A 21499-nucleotide genomic window follows, 5' to 3' on the forward strand; every position below is an offset into this window, starting at 1 on the left:
TGCGGATGACCTCCAGCTTATCTTTAATCTTTTTTCCTCCTCTCATTCTATTTCTAATTTTCAGACTACTATGATTTTCATCAGGGACTGGATGAACCACAATCATCTGAAGCTGAACCCCGATAAAATGGAATTGGTTCTCACGGGTGGTTCTTCCAGTCCTTGGAACTCTTCATTCTGGCCTTCTTCTTTAGGATCCCCTCCCACGTCTTCTCCCTCAGTAAAGACCCTGGGCATTAAAATCAATAATCATCTCACTCTTCACTCACAAATAACCTCTGTTGTCTCTTCTTGCTTTCTGGTCCTTCGAACTATTCGCTCTGTTTCTCGCTTTTTCTCCCCTCTCGCACTTAAACTTATCTTGTCCGCTCTGGTGATTTCCCGGCTGGACTACGCTAACGCTCTATACAACGGTATTCCAGCGTATAGTTTGCGGAAGCTCCAGCTGGTTCAAAACCAGGCGGCCAGACTGGTCCATGGTCTCCCCGCTCTCATCATTCTACCCCCTTACTGAAGGCATTGCACTGGTTACCTGTCAGGGAGCGATCCCTTTTTAAAACAGGTTGTATGGTCTTTCAGGCGCGCCAGGGCACAGCCCCTGCCTTCGTTTCCTCCTTATTAAAAGAGTACACCCCTGCCCGTGAGCTTCGCTCATCTACTCAATCGCTTCTTCAGGTACCCCGTTACAGACGTAAGAAATGGGGTGGAGACAATTTTTCATTCTTGGCACCATCCTTCTGGAACTCCCTTCCCGATCATTTACGTCTGGCCAGACATTACTCCCTTTTCCGTAAAGATCTTAAGACTTTTTTGTTTACCCAAGCCTTTTCCAATGTAAACTGATCTCATTTCCTGTTTCTTTATCAGTATTTGCATTCCTACTGCTAATTTAGTCTCCACAGCGCCAAGAAACCGCATGGTGTATGTAGCGCTATATAAATATTTTAAATTCAAATTCATGCTTCGTTTCACCAGAGGTGCAGAGAAAATAGAGAAACGGGCGTTTTCAATAATAGTATTTATTGAACAGTCTTCTTTCTCATGCAGAAGAAATTAGCTGCTACAATCGTAATACTGGCTGCAAAGTATAATGCGTACAGCAAAAAGAGTATTATAAAATAATACTGTAAAAGCATGGTATGGTTTCTAAGCCATAGAATACATACATAAATAATAAAAGGTTTAAAAAGTACTCAACTGTTGCTTCTAAAATACGCCTACCCCCGGTGTCCCTAACCTAAGTCTGGTACGAAGGAAGGAGTAAGTGAGGTGTAGCCTAAATCTAGTATTCTTTTTGCCAAGAATCTATCCAAGATTTCTCTTAGGGTCTAATCCGCTCCGTACCTTGGTTTAGAATGAAGGAGGTCTGGTATCTCTCTGTCTAAGGACTCGATTTCCCAACAACCTGCAAGGGTAGCTTGGAAACACTGGAGCTGGATTTCTCGGCAAGAGAAAAGACAGCGTCTCTCTCAGTGTGTCTGTTGGAGGGTCGGCTTCCTTTGGCACTTGCTGTAGCGAGCTGCGTCGGGCAAGTAGATAGTCGAACTGCTCCAAACCACCGTGTGTTTGCTATGGCAAGTGTGGGCATATTTAATCCTTGAAGGTGCAGAGAATGACGTAAAGGTGGACATAATAACGTCATCAAAGAGTCTCAGTTCTTTGAAAACTCCATGAGTTCTTGGACAAGTCAGTATTCAAGCAAGGGGAAGTCCCTAACTGCTGAAGCCGAGTTTTTCCAAGAAATCGTTGTGGATTTTCGGAACTAGTGGAAGTAGCCATGCCGTATTTGGACTGCATGAGCTATGTCTAAATAAGGGTATGAATTCTATGCCTACATAAGGATATGGTGATTTATACCTATATAAGGGCCTGAATCGGGAATGTTACACTAGGGTCCTAAAATGCTATACAACAATATATGGGAGGTAAATCAGATTGGAACTTAGAAGAGGGTAAATGTGTCAAACAGCTCCTTGCACTCCTCCCGTCAACAATGATACAGGCTGTTCGAATGGAATGTCACCTTACAGCCTGGAGTTTTCAAGGTATACAAGCAGTATTGAATTTTTGGCAGAGAATGAATGGAGAAAGGGCCCGCTAAAATAGCTAAATTCTATAAAAAAAGAAATAGAGGCTAGCAAACTAAATTGGGGGCCCCAAGCTAGAACTAGGTTAGATAAGTTGTGTGTAAAACTATCCCTAGAACCAGAACAATGGAGGTTGGGGCAGCAGATTCCCAAGTCGGTGTTGCGTGCTATTAATAATTTGAAGGTCCGAGAGGAAGATTTGGGTTATTTGAGGAGTAAATCGTCCTCTAGGTTCTTGATAAACGGGTGGACCAATGATCAAATATTCCCCTATATCGAGGCCATGCCTAACCCAAAGCTTAGAAATATAATCTTGAAATTTAGAGTGGGCCTGAATCCATGCAACACAGATTGGAATATAAAATCTGCTACGATGAATGAACAAGGCTTGTGCACATGTGGATTACAAGTGAAATGCAACGGCCCACATATTCTGTTAGAGTGCTTGTGGTTCTTAGAAGAGCGGAAAATATTTTGAAACCCCTTTTTATTGTTTATGAAATCTTTAGTAGGGATCAAGCACTTAGCCTGCTGTTAAATATGAGATTTTTAAATGTGACATGTGCAATGGGCAGATTTATAATTGCTATACAGGAGTCATTGAAGGAATTGGTTATATAATTTAAAAGGGGCGGGGCAGAAATGTGATGGCACCAATATTCGGGGTTCCCCGGGCCCTTGTTATTTAGGGTGGATGTACAAATGTATAGCTAATGTATAGGTGACTCCTTCCCCTTGCCAATGATGAACTAGATAGTCCCTGTGGTTTGGTCGAGTGCTTTTTGTCGATTTTATCAGGATTTTATTGTGTTTTATACTGTTTTTACGGTTACAGGGTCTGTACAAATCAGATTTTAATTGTATGTATTGCAGCATTTTATTTTTATGGCTATATATGCCAAATAAAAATATAATAAACAACAACATCATACCAGTAGTACATATGTCACTGCGCACGATTTCCTGCTCATCTATACCTCCAACTGCTAACCCAGATAATATCACAACAGTTCCATACAATTATTTCACCGATATGTTATCATTATAGAAGACCATAATCAGATCAGAGAGCGTAGCAGGAACAATCAGGAAACTGAGGGAATATAACAGAGGCCACTACAACTGCATTTGGGGTTTCTATTGACCACACACATGTGCCATTGAGAACATGAATGGCCAGACTAGCATAGTATAATTGAGATTGTGTCTGGCTGCATTTTGATATTGGCCCAAGGGAAACTTTTGGCCTTTATGATCAGCATCAGGATCCAAACTCCTGCTATCTCAAATACAAATAAAGTATCCCTTGATAAGAACGTCTTCAATTTTTAACTACTTGAGCATTTACTTCAGAAAGAACCAAAATTCAGCCTGACTGTAGCTTCTTCCCCAGCCCTGGAGCATGCAAATGAAATATGCCACATAGAAGCTGCAGTCAAATACTTCTTTATTCCTCAGCACACTCTCACAAGCTGTGCATGATCTCATATTCAACATTAACCACACCGTAACTCCTCCCCGCATATCAGATATTTCCTCTCCAAAGTCCGTCCTGAACCACGAGGGTCCTTGAGCGCATAACATCAATATGCTACAATGACCTTTTGTCAGCCAGAAGCAATACGATCTGTACCACTGTACAAGGCAACATTAGAAATTGTGTTTTTGAGGTGCAGCAGATACCCAGACACCCGAGTAAGTGAGTGGGCGCCCAACGTACATGGTTGGAACTCAATTTGCACACTCTGGCTCCTTCCTGGCTTCTCCCCTGAGGCTGGGTCGAGCTGGCTTGAAGTGTGGGCTGGGTAGTCAGTGGCGGCCATATAACTGCCTTGTGGGGCCTGGGGAATGATCATGTCCCTGACACCTGTTTGGAGCCAGAATAAGCTGAAATCCCTGTTGTGAAGATTGGAATAGATTGCTCCACTCTACCCTTACAAATCCCTGTGACCATGGAGACCATGCGCTACTTATTTCAGCTGGTGCTTTTCAGAAATTACAAGGAAAAGGGAAATTAACTGAGCAGGATTTATTTAAAGAGCTCCAATCTTTTTGGACCCAATTGTTACAAATGATTTAAAAGCTGCTGTAGTGTGGTCGCTGGTGCCAACCTGACAGGAGGTGATAGGTGTCCCCATATTTAAAAAGGGGGACAAAGGACAGCCTTGCTGCTGTCGACCTATCTCATTATGGGACAGCACTTTTACAATTCCGGAAAGAGTAAGTCTGTCAAAACTTGTAGAGTGGGCACATGAGAATAGGGTCTTGTTGGGCGTGCAGCTAGGGTTCCACTCTGGAGTGGGCACCGTGGCACAGACTCTGAATCTATATCTCATTATGCAAAAATACCTTAGTGCGAAGAAAGAACCCATGCACTTAGCATTTATGGATCTTACTTGTGCCTTCGATAGGGTGCAGTGTCCCAAGTTATGGGACATTATGGAAGGCATCGGGTGTGATAGGGCTATTGTTGATCTGCTCCAGAGAATACATTGTCCCACATCTGTTAAGATCCGCTATAGTGTAGAGGGGGCCCTATCTCCTAAAATGAATGCTGCTTTTTTGGGCCTGTCAAAGGTGTGTTTTGGTACCTTTTCTGTTTTTTTTTATTATATATTAATGGCCTGGATGAATTTCCTTGTAAAGAGGTAGAGATCTGGTTAAAGTTGGTTCCTGCTTCGTACCGGTGCTATTGTACATGGACGATGCGGTCCTCCTAGCTAGAACTGCCAACAGGCTGCAGACATTATTAGATGCTTTTAATGATCTGGGTCTGAGGACTAATCTCTGCAAATCTTTCATCATGAAATGTGGCCCGAGATCTTCCAAATCTAGGAAATATATAATCTCGGATAAAGAGGTGGCTAAAGTTCACACTTTTACTTAATTGGGAATCCCGTTAGACTCAAATTTTAATTGAAATGTTTTATTTGTTAAACTAGAGCATTCCAATTTGAAAGATCTATCAATGGTTACGTTTGGCTAAGAGACTGGGACACAAACCAGGTAAGGAGCTAGTTTAGTTGTAGAAAATTAAAATGTTGTCTGATGGCACATATGGCACGGATGTGTGGGGGTACATACAAACAAAAGATAGATAATAGCTTCATGTTTGGATTCTGGCACTCCATAAATCCACCACTATGGTCTGTTGCCGTGCTGAGATGGGCTTGGACTTTGCAGAAGGTTATCCAACTGCAACCCCTGTTAGCCTGGCTTCGATCTTGGAGGAAACCAGAAGCCTGTTTTAGTAAATAGATTTTATTGGATTGCCTGGCACTAGACAATGTTTTGAGTATCCCATGGCTAGCTTATATTAGGAACTCTTTTACCGAGTTAGGCGTCCTTGAGTTTTTTGTTTTTGTTTTTTTAATCCTGAGAACTCAATTCATTCAGCATCGGATCAGGTAAAAGATTTGTATTTAAAAAATAAAAATAAATAAGCACTGGGCAGAACTGCAGATGACATACCCAGGCCCACCTCGATGGAGTGTGATAGTGAGCCCAGCTCCGGAGTTCTATCTACTACGTATTTCACATGAACAGAACAGATTCTCCTCACAAGGCTACGCTTTGTTCTTGTACATTTCTTAGTGGCGTTTCCGAACCAACAGGTAGATTCATCAAGCCAAAATCGGCTCGCAAAGGGCCAGATTCTGAGAATCTGGCCCTTTGCGAGCGCTATTTTTGCATTTGGGATTCATCATCCCAAATGCAAAAATCGCAATTATAGAAATCGATAAAATGCGAAGAATTGCATTTAAGGAATCTCAATTAGAGATTCCTTAAATGCAATTCATGAACCTTTTTAAAATTGCGATTTCGCAATATGGGGCCGCTATTTACCGCGAAGTCTAACTACGTGGTAAATAGCGAAAACTTAGAAAAATGCACTTTAGTGCATTTTTCTAAGTTGTATGTTACACACACACATGTCCTTTGGACATGTGTGTGCGCAACACCAGTGTACATTACCATTTCAGGGGTGCTGCAGGGTGTCCTTTGGACACCCTGGCACCCTTGAAATCGCTTCCTTATTTGCGATTCGCTAATTGCTAATCGCAAATAAGGAATGACTCCCCATTCATTCCTATGGGCCTTTAGGCCCATAGGAATGAATGGGAAAGCCATTCCTTATTCGCGATTAGCAATTAGCGAATCGCAAATAAGGAAGCAGTAGAAATCGCAAAAAATATTGCGATTTCTACATGCATCCCGTTTTGCGAGTCTTTAATAGCGATTCCTTAATAATCGCTATTAAGGACTCGCAAAAGAGGACTTTGATGAATCTGGGGGCAAGGCTTGTATTTTCTGTCCCTCCTTACATGTCCATGTGATGGAAGATCCGAACAGAGCACGTTGCACTTTATTTTTCTCTGTGGGCTTTATACTACATACCGGAAACACTTTCTTATGTCTATATTACACAGTCTTAACACTAGGTCTTATAAGGTTGCCTTTTCTTTTTTACAACAACTAGGAATTGTTGCGTGTTGTGTCATGCTTTGTTACATTTTATTAAATGTTGTTTGCGAACTCGGAAGAGACTCTGACCATGAAGTGATGAGAAGCATATATCTTTATGCCTATATATATATATTTATTTTATAAGTTTGCTATCTTGCTGAACGAATTTACTGTTTTAAGTAGTTTTTAAAATACATTGGCTATTTATATGTATAGCAATACACTTTTATGTTTGCTGATGCAGCCGAATAAAGTATTTTTGACTGACTGACTGACTGACTGACTGAACTGAGCAGGAAGGCTCAGGTCACTCAGGTGTACTAAAACTCTCAGCAGCCACACTGCGCCTGCTGACTCTGTGAATAAACAAATATAAATCTGTCAAGTCGTGATTGTAGAACCTCAAGCAATTTGTTACAATCATGCTCTCATTTTTTTTTAAAGAATAATGTACTCTTCAGTGAACTATGAACAGACAGCAACAATGCAAGCTTTCCTAAGACCGAGAACAGGTCTGTTCATGCAATAACAGTGAAAGAGTTCCTAACACTCAGAACTAGGGGGCTTATTACCAAGAGCCTTATCGCCGCTTTAGCGGGAATTTTTCCCGCTAAAGCGGCGAAAATGTTATCGCCCTATTACCTAGCTATCGCTAACACCAGTTAGCGACAGCTAGTAGGAGATAGCGATCATCTTGGGGCCCACTTTGCATGTCAGCGATATTTATCGCTAATGACATGCAAAGTGGGCGTAAACAGTCACTAACATCGCTATCTCCTATTACCTACAAAGGCGTACTTTTTGGTAATAGGCGTACTTTTGGAAATCTTTTTGAATATCTCCAAAAGGTAACGCCTGCCCAGAGCAGTTCTTAGCCATGTTATCCAATGGTAGGTGGATAACATGGCTAAGAGGATTAGCTCGGTAATGCATGAATATCGCTGACTTTTCAGCGATATTCATGCATTACGGCCGATTTTTATCGCTTTTGAGATAAACCTTGATAATAGCAAGGTTTATCTGCGATAAAAATCGGCGGAGCTCGGCGATAATAATATTGCCGCTAACCGTGTTAAGCGATAAATATTGCTTAATCTTGGTAATATGCCCCTAGGTGTGTAATAGCTATGATTAGTGCAGCAGGTTCAATGGACCTGCACCTAGTGGTGTAAGGGGCACACTGCACCCTAACTGTGTCTGGCCATTACTACCCAGCAGGGGCCCATTTTCCTACTCTACCTTATTTTTTCCAAATATTCTTTAGAAGAACCTCCCAAATCATTTATTAAGGTAGGTGGACTTATTCGCATCTCGGGTCAGCTATCACACTTAGCTTTGAACATTTGAGTTGGCTCACCTGCCATGTGAGTCCGAAAATTGGTACTTTAACAGAGAAGTATTCTTTAAAGAACTGTGAAAGACATTCAGAATTGTTAGTGACTCTTGTGACTGCAACTTTATGAGGAACAGAGACACGCTTATTAAAGATACAGGTGTCAGGGAAAAAAGTGGGCCCGATTCATAAAGACCAAATGTAAGTTTACAACTTTGAGAATTCACAAAGGGCATTTATGAGTACTATCTTTATGTCCTCACTTGGGTCAGATCTCCGCCCCGAATGCAAACATAAAGATTGGTCTATGTTTAGACCAAACGACTAAGTTTACCTTTGTGAATTGGGCTCAATGTCCTTTAGATGTGGCACTTCATGCATTTAGATTTATGGTAAACATTAAATCGAATAAGCCAGCCCTGCTACTTCAAGGGAACAGATTCTAGTTGCATGGTATCTGCGAATCCACACACAATACTCAACCGCTGCGTCTGTTCTTCCTTGAGCTGCATTTTTTACAAACAGTTCTGAATGCTTTCACAGTCCTATAACGAAAGCTTCTCTGTTAGAGTTCCTATTTTTGGACTCACACTGCGAGTGAGCTAGCTAATATGTTCTTTGTATGAGGGATATGGCTAAGGATAACTGTCCCCTTCACAGTCTGATACAAATCGGACTTAGTTGCTGTTTGAAAGTACCGCTGTCCCAGTATATTGTGGTTGTCCTGATGATGGTTCAGGAGAATTGTAGTATTAGGACCAAAACGTCAACTTCTACTGTGAAAAGGCCCTTTTCTGAAATTCAACAAACATTTGTTCCTCTTGGGTTTGTATTTATGAGAAATACTGTCTAGGCCTCTTGTAGTGTTTGTTTTGTCTGGTCCCTAGCTTTTATGTTTGTATATATTGCTATGCTATATGTCATCCAGATGCAGGCTTTGTGCACCTGGCATGGCTATGTCCTTTGGTATAGAAATATTGGAGGGCAAGCTTCGCAGAACTCCTGATCATAACATGGAATGAGATTTCACCTGTTTGGACCCAGACTCCACTCCTGAAAAACCTGAAATCCTTGTTAACAAGATTAGGATACCTCTCTCTGGGCGATGCCCTTCATATTAAACGCACTGCTGGTCTAGGTTGGAGATATCCCAGTAGATACTCAGACTATGGCTGTTGCACTAGTTTTTGCTAGCAGAAGGGTAGTTTGTGCTTGGGGCGAGTCCCACCTACTTGCGTTCAGTTGTTGGCATAGGACGTGGTCTAATGCAACAATATGGAGGTTGTATATGCAGACCTTCTTACTGTGCATCCTTGGGCTAAAGACATCCTTCAGCCCCTCCAGGCATATCTCACTGTCAAATACTTGTTCTGTTTCTTACCTTCTATATTTTAAGATTGTCGAATATAGTACACGCAGTGACACTTTGCTACTTGCTTTTAGTAGGCGCAAGTGTATTGTTAGTACTTTCTCAAAGGGAACGTTCATATGTCGATGTGACTTATGCCACTGAAATGTCCATTCAATTGTCAATGCCTACATCAATTTCATTGCTTTAAGCACTGTTAGATATAATTTACCTCCATTTGTTATTGTATTATATTCTGTTTGCTATGGATTGTTATATCCCATCTCTAGGGTGCACTGCGATTTCTGTTGTATATTAGATCAAATGTAAAGTTTAAAAAAATGTTTGTCTACTGTCAGGTCTGTCACCCTAAAGATCAGGGTTGGGCCCGTTGGACCTTCTTTCGCTACACGATCCTCGTTGCACTTAATTCTGCGACATCTATCTATGTAAAGAGGATTGTCCTCCTTGTCGAAATCCAACAGATCAATGACATAATTTACAATGAAATCAGAGGGAACAGGACCCTCTGGTCCCAAAGGCAGGTCTCTCAGCGACACCTGATTCCATCTTACTATGACCTCCATTGTAATGCTGGAGGAGGGGCTCTGTTTTCTTTAATGATCACATTCATAAGTTGTTTTGGATCCTGGACCCACCTCAGGGACATGATTTAACCTAACCATGAATGGCGGAGGTACATTATGAGCCTTATCACACAAAGACCAAAAAGTCACTGTTAAACATAGCCACAAGAATACAAACATTTACTCACTAGACTCATTTGCAATCGCAGACTCACAGAGACACTCAGGAAAGTAGGCGAATGTCACCAGTACCAATTACATAGTTGAGTTTACAGTGGTCTCCAACTAACAGTGTATATCTCTTATGTAGTCCCTTTGTTGTTGTGTTGTACATAACATTACAAAACCTAAAAAAGACATTAAACGAAGAAATGTACTACAGCTAAGGATACTGTCTTTGTTTTTCAACATCCTGTTTGCAGGCACAACAGCTCATATAGCATCCAGGGCCCTAAGTGTCCAGAACATCATCTATGACGAAGCTGTCAACAGCAAAGAGAACCTGGAGCTGAGTGAACTGGCAGCGGAAATAGAGAAAGTGGACGAAATGCTCAACGACATGGAGATGAAGGTCAACGTCCTCAGGTGGACCGTGGAGGCCAGCGGTGGCCGGGAAGACGAGGTGTTCAGCAACGAAGCCTCCTCTCTGGCCATGCTCTCTGTGGAGGAGGGCGGTATTCTGAGGTGCTGCCGTGGAGGGCAGTATATCCTGTCCCTTATTCTCTGCGGTGCGGCTCTCATTGCAGTGACGCTGTCCGTTAGCGTGGTGCATCTCGCGTGATGGTTCTTCTGACAGCCAATAGCAAGAAAGTTTCTCTTATAACTCAAATAAGTGCGTTGAAAGAGACAGCAGATGACATATAGGAATACACTTACAGAAATAACCTGTTGACATTTGAAAATGCTGTTTTAATTCAATGCTCTTCAGTAATAGTTCCAGTTTCAAGAAGTACACTGAAACATTAGGATTATAAAGGCTCACTCATGTCCTATGCACTGCTGTATCCAACCAATCCTCTCACTGTTAAGTGTAGAGGATTAGGTAATAATATAAAAGCCTATTCAGACATGGAGTGCTAAATGCAATCTTAACATGCAAGGCTCACAACGCATCCACCAAACACTAAATAATCCCCTATATTTACTTTAAAATTCTACACCTATCAGGAACAGTGTATCATAAAATGTTCAAAGTCTAGACATGAAAAAGCTTATGGGGGGTGTTCATTTTTTGAAGCTCCAGGCCATGTTTTTTAAGTGCGCTTGTAGGGCTCAGGAATTTGCACATGTTTTTAGTGCTCCCACGTACCTTGGTATTACAGAGGGGGCTTTACCTCCTGTGACACTCAGTGTATGGGTGCAAGGTTGGTGCCTAAAGTGGACATACCTTCATCTGCACATGGGTACGGTCGCACCAAATAAGAAAATGGCTCTGCCCCATATTACAGTTATGGCCACATGGGACAAAATGCCTTTTTAAGGATGTGTTAGCAGAGATCAGGAGGTGTCACTCAGCTAGAGCAGACCATCTTTGGTTGGGTGCACCCTGGGTTACCTGTACCCCCATGGTGGGTGAAGTCAGGGACTGAACTCTGCAGGTGCTGCTACGGAGACACTGACAGTTTGGCAGGAGCGCTTGAGTGGTACCTCAAAGTCTCCCATGACAGTGTGTGCAGCCTCTGACAGCACACACAGTTTGGGGAGGTTACGGGCTCCATTCAAGGGTCAGGAGGCTACATGCTCAGAAACACAGAGCAGTGGGTGAACCACCACATCTTGTGTCTTTGCTCTGCTATCAGTAGTGTATCTGCCAACTCAATTTCAATTTCAATTTCAAAAGCTTTTATTCAATTTGTTAGTACAAATTATACAAGCAAAAACCTATATAACAATTCATTACATTAAAATTATAATGAGAAGGCTAAGTTATAAAAAGAACTCCAGAAATATGGGGAGAGGACATAATAGATAATAACAAATCTAGGTATTAATTCATTTTTATAAATATGATAATAAACTAAAAGCGCAGGGTTTCATATATAACAAAAGTTATAATCTTCACATGTAGTGCATATCCTGACAACTGTAATTTTAAGACAAAATCCAAGCCAAGGACATGAGACATTATGAATAACAAAATAGACCTAAAACAAAATAAGTACAGACAGGACGGTGTAAAATATGGCAGCTCTAAACACTTCCTGGCAGCTGTACTTTTCCAAATAAGATAACTTCAGGTGCAATAAGTACATAAAGCAGTAATTAAGCATTAAACATTGGAGGCTAGGTGGCAGGGGAGTATAACTATGAAAATAAGGCCAGAAATGGTTATCACAGAAAATACTCTTACTGGCAACTATACAGTTTAAATCAGGCCCAAATAAAAAGAGCAATTTACATAATTATTTGTAGCATACAGTGTATAAAAACATAAAGTACAGACAGGAACATATAAGAATTATGACAATACAATGCATTTCCTGGCAGCTGTACATTTCAGAATAAAAGTAGCAGTAAAAAAACAAATATCCTCATTCTCAAGTGTTGATAATAATGCAAAGGCATTCTTAAAGGACCGTATGTTATATTTGATAAAAATAGGTTTTAAATACCTAATTCTTAAAAAATGGTAAAATTTGCAAAAGAGTAAAAAATGGCAGCAACTCTGGCGTGAAATGTTGTCACATGGGCAGGGAGTTTCTGATCTAAGTTTCTGTACTGGGAATGCAACAAGGTGGTGTGCGATACCCAACCTAACACGAGTTAGGACAAATTGATGAGATGGGCGGTTGACCACTGAAAGATAAACTTGGAACCCTGATGGTAAACTGAGTTCCCTATAAAATTTCACGGTAGCCAACTTGCCAGACACCTCATCGCGCCCTTTCTTTTTATACTTTAAAAAAGTTTGTTTGATTTCTTTTTTGGGTATGTCAACCACCAATTCAGGGTCAAGGAAAACATCGATGTCGAACATCTTTTTATACCAAAAGTGGATATATTTCAACCAAAGGATGCGTGATGAGAAGTCCAAGCCTATACAATCAAGAATAATTTCTTGAGTGAATCGAGTCTCTGGCTTAGCCCAAATAGAACGCCACAATAAGAGTGGACGAACGGCTGCTAAGTCAGAAATGAACTCGACCCCAACCTCATCATGGATTAATTGAACAGAAGCAGAATGGGGGAGGCACAACACTCTTTTTAAAAACTTATTTTCATCTTTTTGTAAAAGTGTGCCATCTATGTGGCCCCACACACCCGCCCCGTACAATACAGAAGGAACACAGCGTATGTTATATATATTGATCATATCTCGGATACTTCTTGATCCGAGTTTAGAAGCAAAGCGAAATACGCTGCTTGTAGTTCGCAACATTTTCATCCTGATATTATCAAGCTCGGATTTCCAGGATCCATCATTGGCATAGGTAATACCTAAGTAACAAAATGATTTAACTTGGAGCATTTTGTCATTGTCTAAATAAAAACTAGACTTAAGTTTATTAGCTGACTGACCACACAGCATAACAAAGGTCTTTGATTTATTGACACAGAGTCTCCTGTTTTTGATAAACAGCATAAAACTGTTTATGAGACGCTGTAAGCCTATCTGGGTGCGGGATAAAAGGACAGCGTCATCCGCATATAATAAGATTGTTACAGGATTGCCACCAATCAGCGGAGCGTCTGCCGGTATAGTAGCTAAAGTGCGATCAACACAATTAATAAAAAGAGAAAATAAAAGAGGGGCTAAAACGCATCCTTGCCGGATGCCCCTTGACACTTTAAAAAATGGTGTGCATTCACCAAGGGTACCCTATCGGACTTTACAAGAAAGTTTCTCGTAGAGCCTTGCCAGAAAATGAACTATTTTTGACGGTGCTCCTAACTCCAGTAAAACCTCCCAAAGAATACCATGATCGACTAAGTCGAACGCGCTGCTCAAATCAGCAAAACATAAAAATAAATTGCCCTTTTTAGCTACTGTATATTTGTTAATTAACAAATCCAGGTTTACACATTGCTCTAATGTGCCCATGCCTTTCCTAAATCCATATTGAACCTTGGTTAAAATATTCATGTCTTCGGCCCAAGTTTCTAGCCTTATGAGCAGCACTCTGCTCATAACCTTTACAGAGGCGTCCAATAAAGAAATAGGTCGATAGTTGGCGGCCTCGGATTTACTTCCTTTTTTAAATAAAGGGATAATAACCGATTGGCCCCAGGAAGGGGGAATGTTACCTTCAGCTGCGCAATTGAAGGTCCTCACTAAAATAGGGGCCCACAGGTCAGGTGCAGCTTTTAATAAATCCATCGGGACCCCATCGGGGCCCGGGGCCTTCCCCCCCTTGCTGTTAGTAAGGCCTTCCAGTCCCTCTTCCAGGGTTATCCCCAGGGATAGAGGTTTCCATATGGACGATTCAACAAGGGCTGGTGTTAATAATATCCCTGCAGGGTTAAAAAATTTTGTAAAATGGGTAATCCACTCCTCACATGCAACATGAGAAATAATTTCCGGAATGCCTTCTGTATTTAAAAATGGGCTGTTGACTATTTCCCAATAGAGTTTGCTGTTTTTTGTCTCAACTGCTTCGTTCAACTTGTCCCATGCTTCTCTCTTTAAGACATTTTTCCTGTTTGTAATGGCCATTTTATAATTGGCCCTTGTTTGTTTAATCCTGTTGCCGTCTCGTGGTTTGGATCCTAAGGCAAGCTTCAAATCCCGAAGCGCTACAGTACAAGAAATATCAAACCAACCCAATTTTACAATTTTGTTGGTTGACAATTTTTTCCTGAAGATACCCTCAATTACAACATTAATACTGATAAATTGTGATAACAAGAGATCAGAATCAATAACATCATTCAAGCAGTAACTAATCTCAGCTTTACAGCTAACAACGACCTCCCTTTGTTTGGCCGCAGAATTGGCCCCTGTCCATTTAATCCTCGGGCCATTAGGTCTGCTTGAAACAATTTCAGTAGTACAAAATTCCCTGGTCTCTGTTATGGCACCTCTGCCAGGAATGGTTACACAGATGCTGTTGTGATCACTCAGACTTTCCTCTCTCACATACAAGTTTAAGTAATCACCGTTACTAGAAAACAAGATGTGGTCAATAAAAGTCCCAGCTTCCCTCCCTGTAAAAGTGGGACAGCTGGCATTATGGTTATTTTTATTACAATTTAACAGGACTAGATCTAATTTAAGTAGCAGTTTGTTTAGGACAGAGCCATACTGGCAATGTGAGAAGTGGGGAAAATCCTCGCCCTTATTAATGCCCCCACTAGGGGTATCCAACTCCGTCCCAAAACCACAGGGATTCCCCTTAGATAAATGGCATGGCTGCAGGTTGAAATCCCCAGCCCAAAGGATGTCTGTCGCCTTATGGGAAATGGCCATGGCCTTAGCAATTTCTTTTTCCAAAGGGAACAGAATATTCCCTCTGGTAGCATCGAAGATGTTATTATAGAAGTTAACTAGTACCAGGTCCTTCCCCTTGCCACATTCAATCCTTAGCACCTGGCTATGAGCCCCCACAGTTGAGCTACTTCTAATTTTCCAGTTACTCAGTCTGTTAGATAGAAGTATCAAAAGTCCCCCCTTTGCCCTACCTGAACTAGATTTGGTGGCATTAAGACAGTAAGATGAGTAGCCTTCTACATTTATATCCTCCTGGCTCCAGGTCTCCTGGAGGAGGACTATGTCAAGCCCCTCTCCTATAAACCTGAGCCAAAAAGGGGTGTTTAATTTTCCTGCAATACCGGCGATATTCCAGGAAATCAGAGTAAGGTCTGCTGACTTAGTGGCCAGAACTGTAGTCTGGACTGTAGTCCCTAGTTGTCCAGTTACTGACCTCCTGGTGGGAGATTCAGTGATGATGGAATAATTACTGAAAGGGGGTTGAATGGAAATACACTCCGGTACGGAAACCCTTTCTAAACCCATTTGACCACTTGGCTATACAGATGCCGCGGTAAGAACCGCTTGTCTACCAGTATGGACGGATTGCACACTTAAACCAGATCCTGACTGCCTATTGACTGGTTGAGTAACAGATGGTGGGACATAATGTCAATCAACCATCTCCAGGCAGTCGTATCTGTTAGATGTCTGAATACCTTGCCACCCACCTTCTGCATAATGATTATTGTTGGAATACCGGGGGCGATGTACCCATTCCCTGCCCCTATTCTGTTGGGTACGCCATGGGTCGCCATAATTCCAAGAATGTTCTTCGGACATGGCCCAGTTTGGTGGCGGAATTGGGTAATGGTAATTAAATGTGGGAGGGTAGAAAAAGGAGAGACGATGTGTATCAATTCCCCCTTTCTTCTCCAAATCTGACCATGAACAAATATGGTTTACAGTAGAGGCATCGTCACATGTGACAATAACGCAATCCCCCTGAATACTCTTAGGGCTCTTCCCCACCCAGGATACCCTACGTACAGATGAAATTCCACAGGTAATGGAAGACTTCAGGGGCCTATTGATACTAAGCCACTGAAGAATTTTGTTCCGGAGGGACCAATGAGGTTCATCTGTTCCAGCTGTAAGTTCAGGTACTCCTGTTAAAATGACAGTAAATGGAGATACCTCGGGAGCCAGATGAACTGGTCGTTTAGATCTGGGCCCCTTCTTGCCTGCATGGGAGAGGGTTTTAGGGAAAGCCTGAGGTTTACTGTTTGGTTGCTGTAGGAGCACATTGGTCGGGGTGTGGTTAGTGTCAGTTGACCTGGCTAGGGGGGTATTGGCAGCAGGTGTTTGCTGGCTAAGAGTCACTGTCTGGGGTACAGGTATAGCTTTGGGCTTTGATTTTGTGCAATTTGCACAAGTATTCACCACAGATGGTATGGGGGTTATAGGAACATTTGTTTTGGGATGAGTGTTATGTACAACAGACGGTCTATCAATATTAACCGGGGGAGCCCCCGGGCCGACTGCTGTACAACCCCCCCCAGGTTTATCAAATGTTACCCTAGGCTGGTTCGATGTTTTAGCAAGAAGTATAGCGAGCTGTTTTTCAATTGCCATTACACTTCGTTCCAAAGGCTGGAGATGGTGTATTAGTAGGTCCCTAATACTTTCATACAACTGTGAGTAATCATGGTTCAACTGACTAGGATCACCCTCCCGAACAGCATTCAAGGTGGGACAAGGTAAATTGGACAAAGCAGAAGATACAGGATTAGTGTTGAGGGAAGCATTCATGTTAACAGCTATAATAGGGTCTTTGTTTCTCCTATGATTTGGTGGTTGGTTGACCTTATTCCCTTTGTTTATAGGTGCTGGCTGCTTAGGAACTGCACCTTCTCTCTCCCCCATAGACCGAGCTTCTTGGACAAAGTCTTCGGCTACGATCAACTCTAGATCAGGGGTTATCTAGAGGTTCCCGGTGGTATCCAATTCCGAAGACAAATTCGTTGCCGACAGGTCAACTGCACTAGGAATTGAATGAACTTGCGCTACTGCATTTCCGGGCTGCAGTAGAATGGGAATAGGTACAGCTGTTTGAAGCGGGGTTAGGGCCGTAGCTATAGGACCCAAAGATGATCTCCTAGCGATCGCCAGGTCCTGGGAAACCCTGCGCTCCAGGAGGGAAATACTTAAATTAATTGCCTCATGAGTGGAAGTTATAAATTTATCAATAGGTCCTGTAAACTGCGCAGTTCTAAGGGCAGTCTTACTTCTGGATCCCCTTGTAACAGACATTTTGGCGGAGGTAAGAGCACCACGGATAAAGTCAAAAGCACAAAAGTCACAGTGCAAAGAAGAATACCTTCAACAGGATGGTAGATCACCTGGCAGATGGCAACCAAGGGAATAGGCCCAGCCCAGCCTGGGTCGGTCTGGAACGGGCTGAAACGGGCCCGCCCTTGGCCCGGGCTTCGCCCGGCGTCCCGCGAGACGGGGGTGGCAGCAGATTTAAGCGCCGCCTGGCGCGTGATTGACGCGGACTGCGTCTCTAGGAATGCTGGGAATTGTGGTTTCTGACCACACACCGCACTCCACTCGGCGGCCGGACCCGGTGATTGTGCTGGGGTCTGGCGGCGGGAGGCGGGCGGTCAAGGCTGTCAAGGCACAGGTAAACGAGGAGTGCTCTCTCCTCAAAGGATTCCGCAGCAGTAACAGGTCCCCCCCTCGACCGGGGTGGCAGCAGATTTAAGCGCCGCCTGGCGCGTGATTGACGCGGACTGCGTCTCTAGGAATGCTGGGAATTGTGGTTTCTGACCACACACCGCACTCCACTCGGCGGCCGGACCCGGTGATTGTGCTGGGGTCTGGCGGCGGGAGGCGGGCGGTCAAGGCTGTCAAGGCACAGGTAAACGAGGAGTGCTCTCTCCTCAAAGGATTCCGCAGCAGTAACAGGTCCCCCCCTCGACCGGGGTGGCAGCAGATTTAAGCGCCGCCTGGCGCGTGATTGACGCGGACTGCGTCTCTAGGAATGCTGGGAATTGTGGTTTCTGACCACACACCGCACTCCACTCAAAGAGTTGCCCGATGCAGAGAAGGCGGTTACTATGATAAACAGATTGTCAGCTTTAGTCTGCATCAGGTGCAGACCGGCTCAAACTAGGACCACCTGAAACAACCACCTTATGATGTTTCAGTTACATCTTAAAAATGTCCCTAAGTTGTTGTTGCACCTGCACAAGACTGCAGGACTATGAAGCTGGGACTCATCACCATGTACATAATCTGGTTTGGTGTTGAATGGGCAAGTTGACTCCTGTTTATCATAGTTAAGACTCCATCAGTGCTTTAAATGGAAATACAAAAGTGTCGGTACTCACTATTTAGAGCACCTGTTTGTTCATGAGAACTGGTACTCTCTCATTCAATATATTATAGGAGTGCTAAGAAGTGCATATACTCTCTCTTTCAAATTTAAGATGTGCAGGTAGTCAGTACTGGACAGTACCTGCCCATTAAAGTGTGATGGAAGTTGTTTCAACCATTTTGGTTTAACCTGAGGAAGCTGGACAGGCTAACTCGAGATTATGAAGGCACAGAAAGTTGCTATACATCCCACTATATTATTCTGGGGCGGAAGATACTACTCTGTTTACAGTATTACAGTAACTGGGGAAAAGTATTTGCCATCTTTTTATCCAAAATATGTGTATGTTGTGGGCTTGTGCAGTCAGGCGCTCGACATAGGGAAAGAGAAACGGCAAATGTGACGAATGGCCTGAGATGAGAGCAGTAAAAAAATCTATCTTTTAAAAAGGGCTAGCACAGTCTCTCTCCATTAATCGGAGGTAACATCATTATAACATCAACATGTCTACTTTCATATGTATTTATTTAGATGTTATTTTAAATAGCGTTTCAATGCCTGCCGGGTTTTAGAGGGCTTTACACAATCACAACTATATCTGAGAGACCCTGGTGGACAAATAACAGTTGGAGTCGAAAACAGATCCCATCAACAAGAACTTTTTGAACAAAGAAACGTGGGGTGGGGAGGTGGGTTAGAAGAGGGTGATAAGAGTTTCAAGAGTGGTTCAGATTAAGGACATCACAGTCCATGAGATTTAAACATGTAACTATTGATTGAAGAGTAAGATTGTCAGTTTTTTCAGAAACAATTAGGGTTGTCTTCTTGTCTGATCTACGTCTTGTCGTCTACATATGTCAGCCCACACTATGGCTGGTTAAATGCATAATAAAGGTGACCTTGAACGGAATGGCTGCGGTTTTGAAAGTAGTGGAGTAGTGAACGTTATCTATTAAATGTGGAGCTGGTGTTTGAAATTGCAAAATAACTTACATTTCTTGATTCTAGGTCAAACGATGTAAAATAAAACAATGAGAACGTTTACATCTTAGTGTCTCATTCAATCTGGGACAGCTATAATTATTAGCCCCTCCCATTGTCTTTGAAAGGCCTGCACGTAAATCTTTAAAGTAGATTACACACACTTATGAAATAGCTTGACCTCTGGGTACTGCGGAAGAAATCGGATAGGCTTATAGTAACCTGAGTGGTAACGTGTTAGTAGGTTTGACATCTTCTTGGAGGTTTATGTAGAACAATGAACAGTGCTTAATTTGGAAATAAGTAAATAAATAAATGGAGGGGCCCAAAGTTAATTTAGGAGCCCACCGCTGGCATTGCAAAATGCGGGAGTTGCCACATAGCATGGCTTCCTGGTCCTGAGTCCATCTGCTGCCTTCTTTTTCCACGTCCCTACTCTTCCTTCATCTCACTCTTGCAGGTGCTATTTCATCCCTGCTTCCTCTCTTTGTCACTGTTTTCATATCTTTCTCTTCCAGTCCCTTTTCCCTTTTTACTCTTCCACTCTCTTGTCTTGGGTCAATGTCTGATGATTACAAGTAAGTCCGGGTGCCCACCACCGGTAACCGCCAGCATGAACCGAATAACATAAGTGCGTATTAGATTGTTGCACAATAAAGAGTGGGCTAGGGTCGAAGCAGTTCATAGGCTGTTTACTGCCTGCCACTATTGCAACTTGAAAAGTTCTGTCAAGGAAGACACGGCTAGAGTGAGTTTTGACCATTTATTTAAATAAGCATTATACAACGGGCAGAACAAGCATCTGCCGGAAACCGTGATTTTCAACTCCAGCTACATTCAACCCCCTAATAATTGTTGTCAAAGTGGCACAAGCAGTAGGTTCTGAAGCAGAACCCAACTCATCTTTACCCCATAAACGAAAAACCAAAATTATAAATATTTACATAACTGAAACTTGTACCCACACTAACCATGCAAGAGATAAATTACATGAATACATCAAATACATTATTTATCCTAAAATACATGCATTAACCAGCCAAACATAAAATAGGCAAAACGTTTACTGTTGAACAGAATAACATGCAGAACAATAAATTCGAAATCACAGATTAAAATGGAAAACCAACATAGTCTTCAAACCATGCAGGTGGTCTCTTGTCCCTTTCTGACCTACACATACCTGGATCTACCTACACAGATGAAAACATGCTGCATTCATTGAGAACATTTTCCACTCACTCTGTTTGGCTAATCTTTCTTTATTCCACCATTTCCCGTCACTTAATTGATCCACTCTGTCGACTGATACAATTTCCACAGGATTGGAAGTTTTAGAGTGACCCGTGGCAATTATTCCAGGTTGACTTGATGAAGCAAAGCTTTGCATATTTTGCGGCTTGCCGAAATCAAGAACCTCATTTATGTGTAATAAGGTAACCCGTGTATGTTTTACTAACATTTATATTTAGTTTGGAGAAAGACCGTGAAGCTTGCACATGTGTTTTTACTAAAATAATTACTTGTGTCCTCTAAAATGGCCGCCGCTTGTATTTTGGTTACTGCGCATGTGTCAGCCACACTCACGTGTCCTGACGCGTCTGCAGAAGTGGAGGGAAAGTTATGCGCATGCGTAATTCATAGCTGTGCTTATCATGTGGTACTGCTCGTGCCACTGCTCTTGTGATCGTGTCAATGTAGCTAACATTTAAATGCAATAAGTTTATTTCTTGATGATGAGTTAAAAGTACAAACCCTGTGATGTGTTTCCATAATGACATTATTATGTATTAATTTGTTTTCGCTTACTTTTCATGTACCGCGGGCAATGGGGGTCTGAGTGAGAGGAGAGCCATATTGGAGGTCCCTTCTGCGCCTGTGCGACATTCGGCAGCACGAGGGACCTT

At 42.4% G+C, this 21499-nt stretch overlaps 1 protein-coding gene across 1 annotated transcript in view; it reads left to right on the forward strand.

Moving 5' to 3' along the window:
- LOC144827545 (regulator of G-protein signaling 9-binding protein B-like) overlaps positions 1 to 10837 on the forward strand; it is a 77308-nt gene extending 66471 nt beyond the window's left edge. The window contains exon 3 of the mRNA XM_078685809.1: positions 10245 to 10837. Within this exon, the coding sequence (XP_078541935.1) occupies positions 10245 to 10603 (359 nt within the window). The 3' untranslated portion in view covers positions 10604 to 10837. The remainder of the gene's footprint in view (positions 1 to 10244) is intronic.
- Positions 10838 to 21499: the final 10662 nt, after the last annotated feature.

The sequence above is a fragment of the Lissotriton helveticus genome, chromosome 4_1, assembly GCF_964261635.1.
Source record: "Lissotriton helveticus chromosome 4_1, aLisHel1.1, whole genome shotgun sequence".
In the NCBI taxonomy this organism is placed as follows: Eukaryota; Metazoa; Chordata; class Amphibia; order Caudata; family Salamandridae; genus Lissotriton; species Lissotriton helveticus.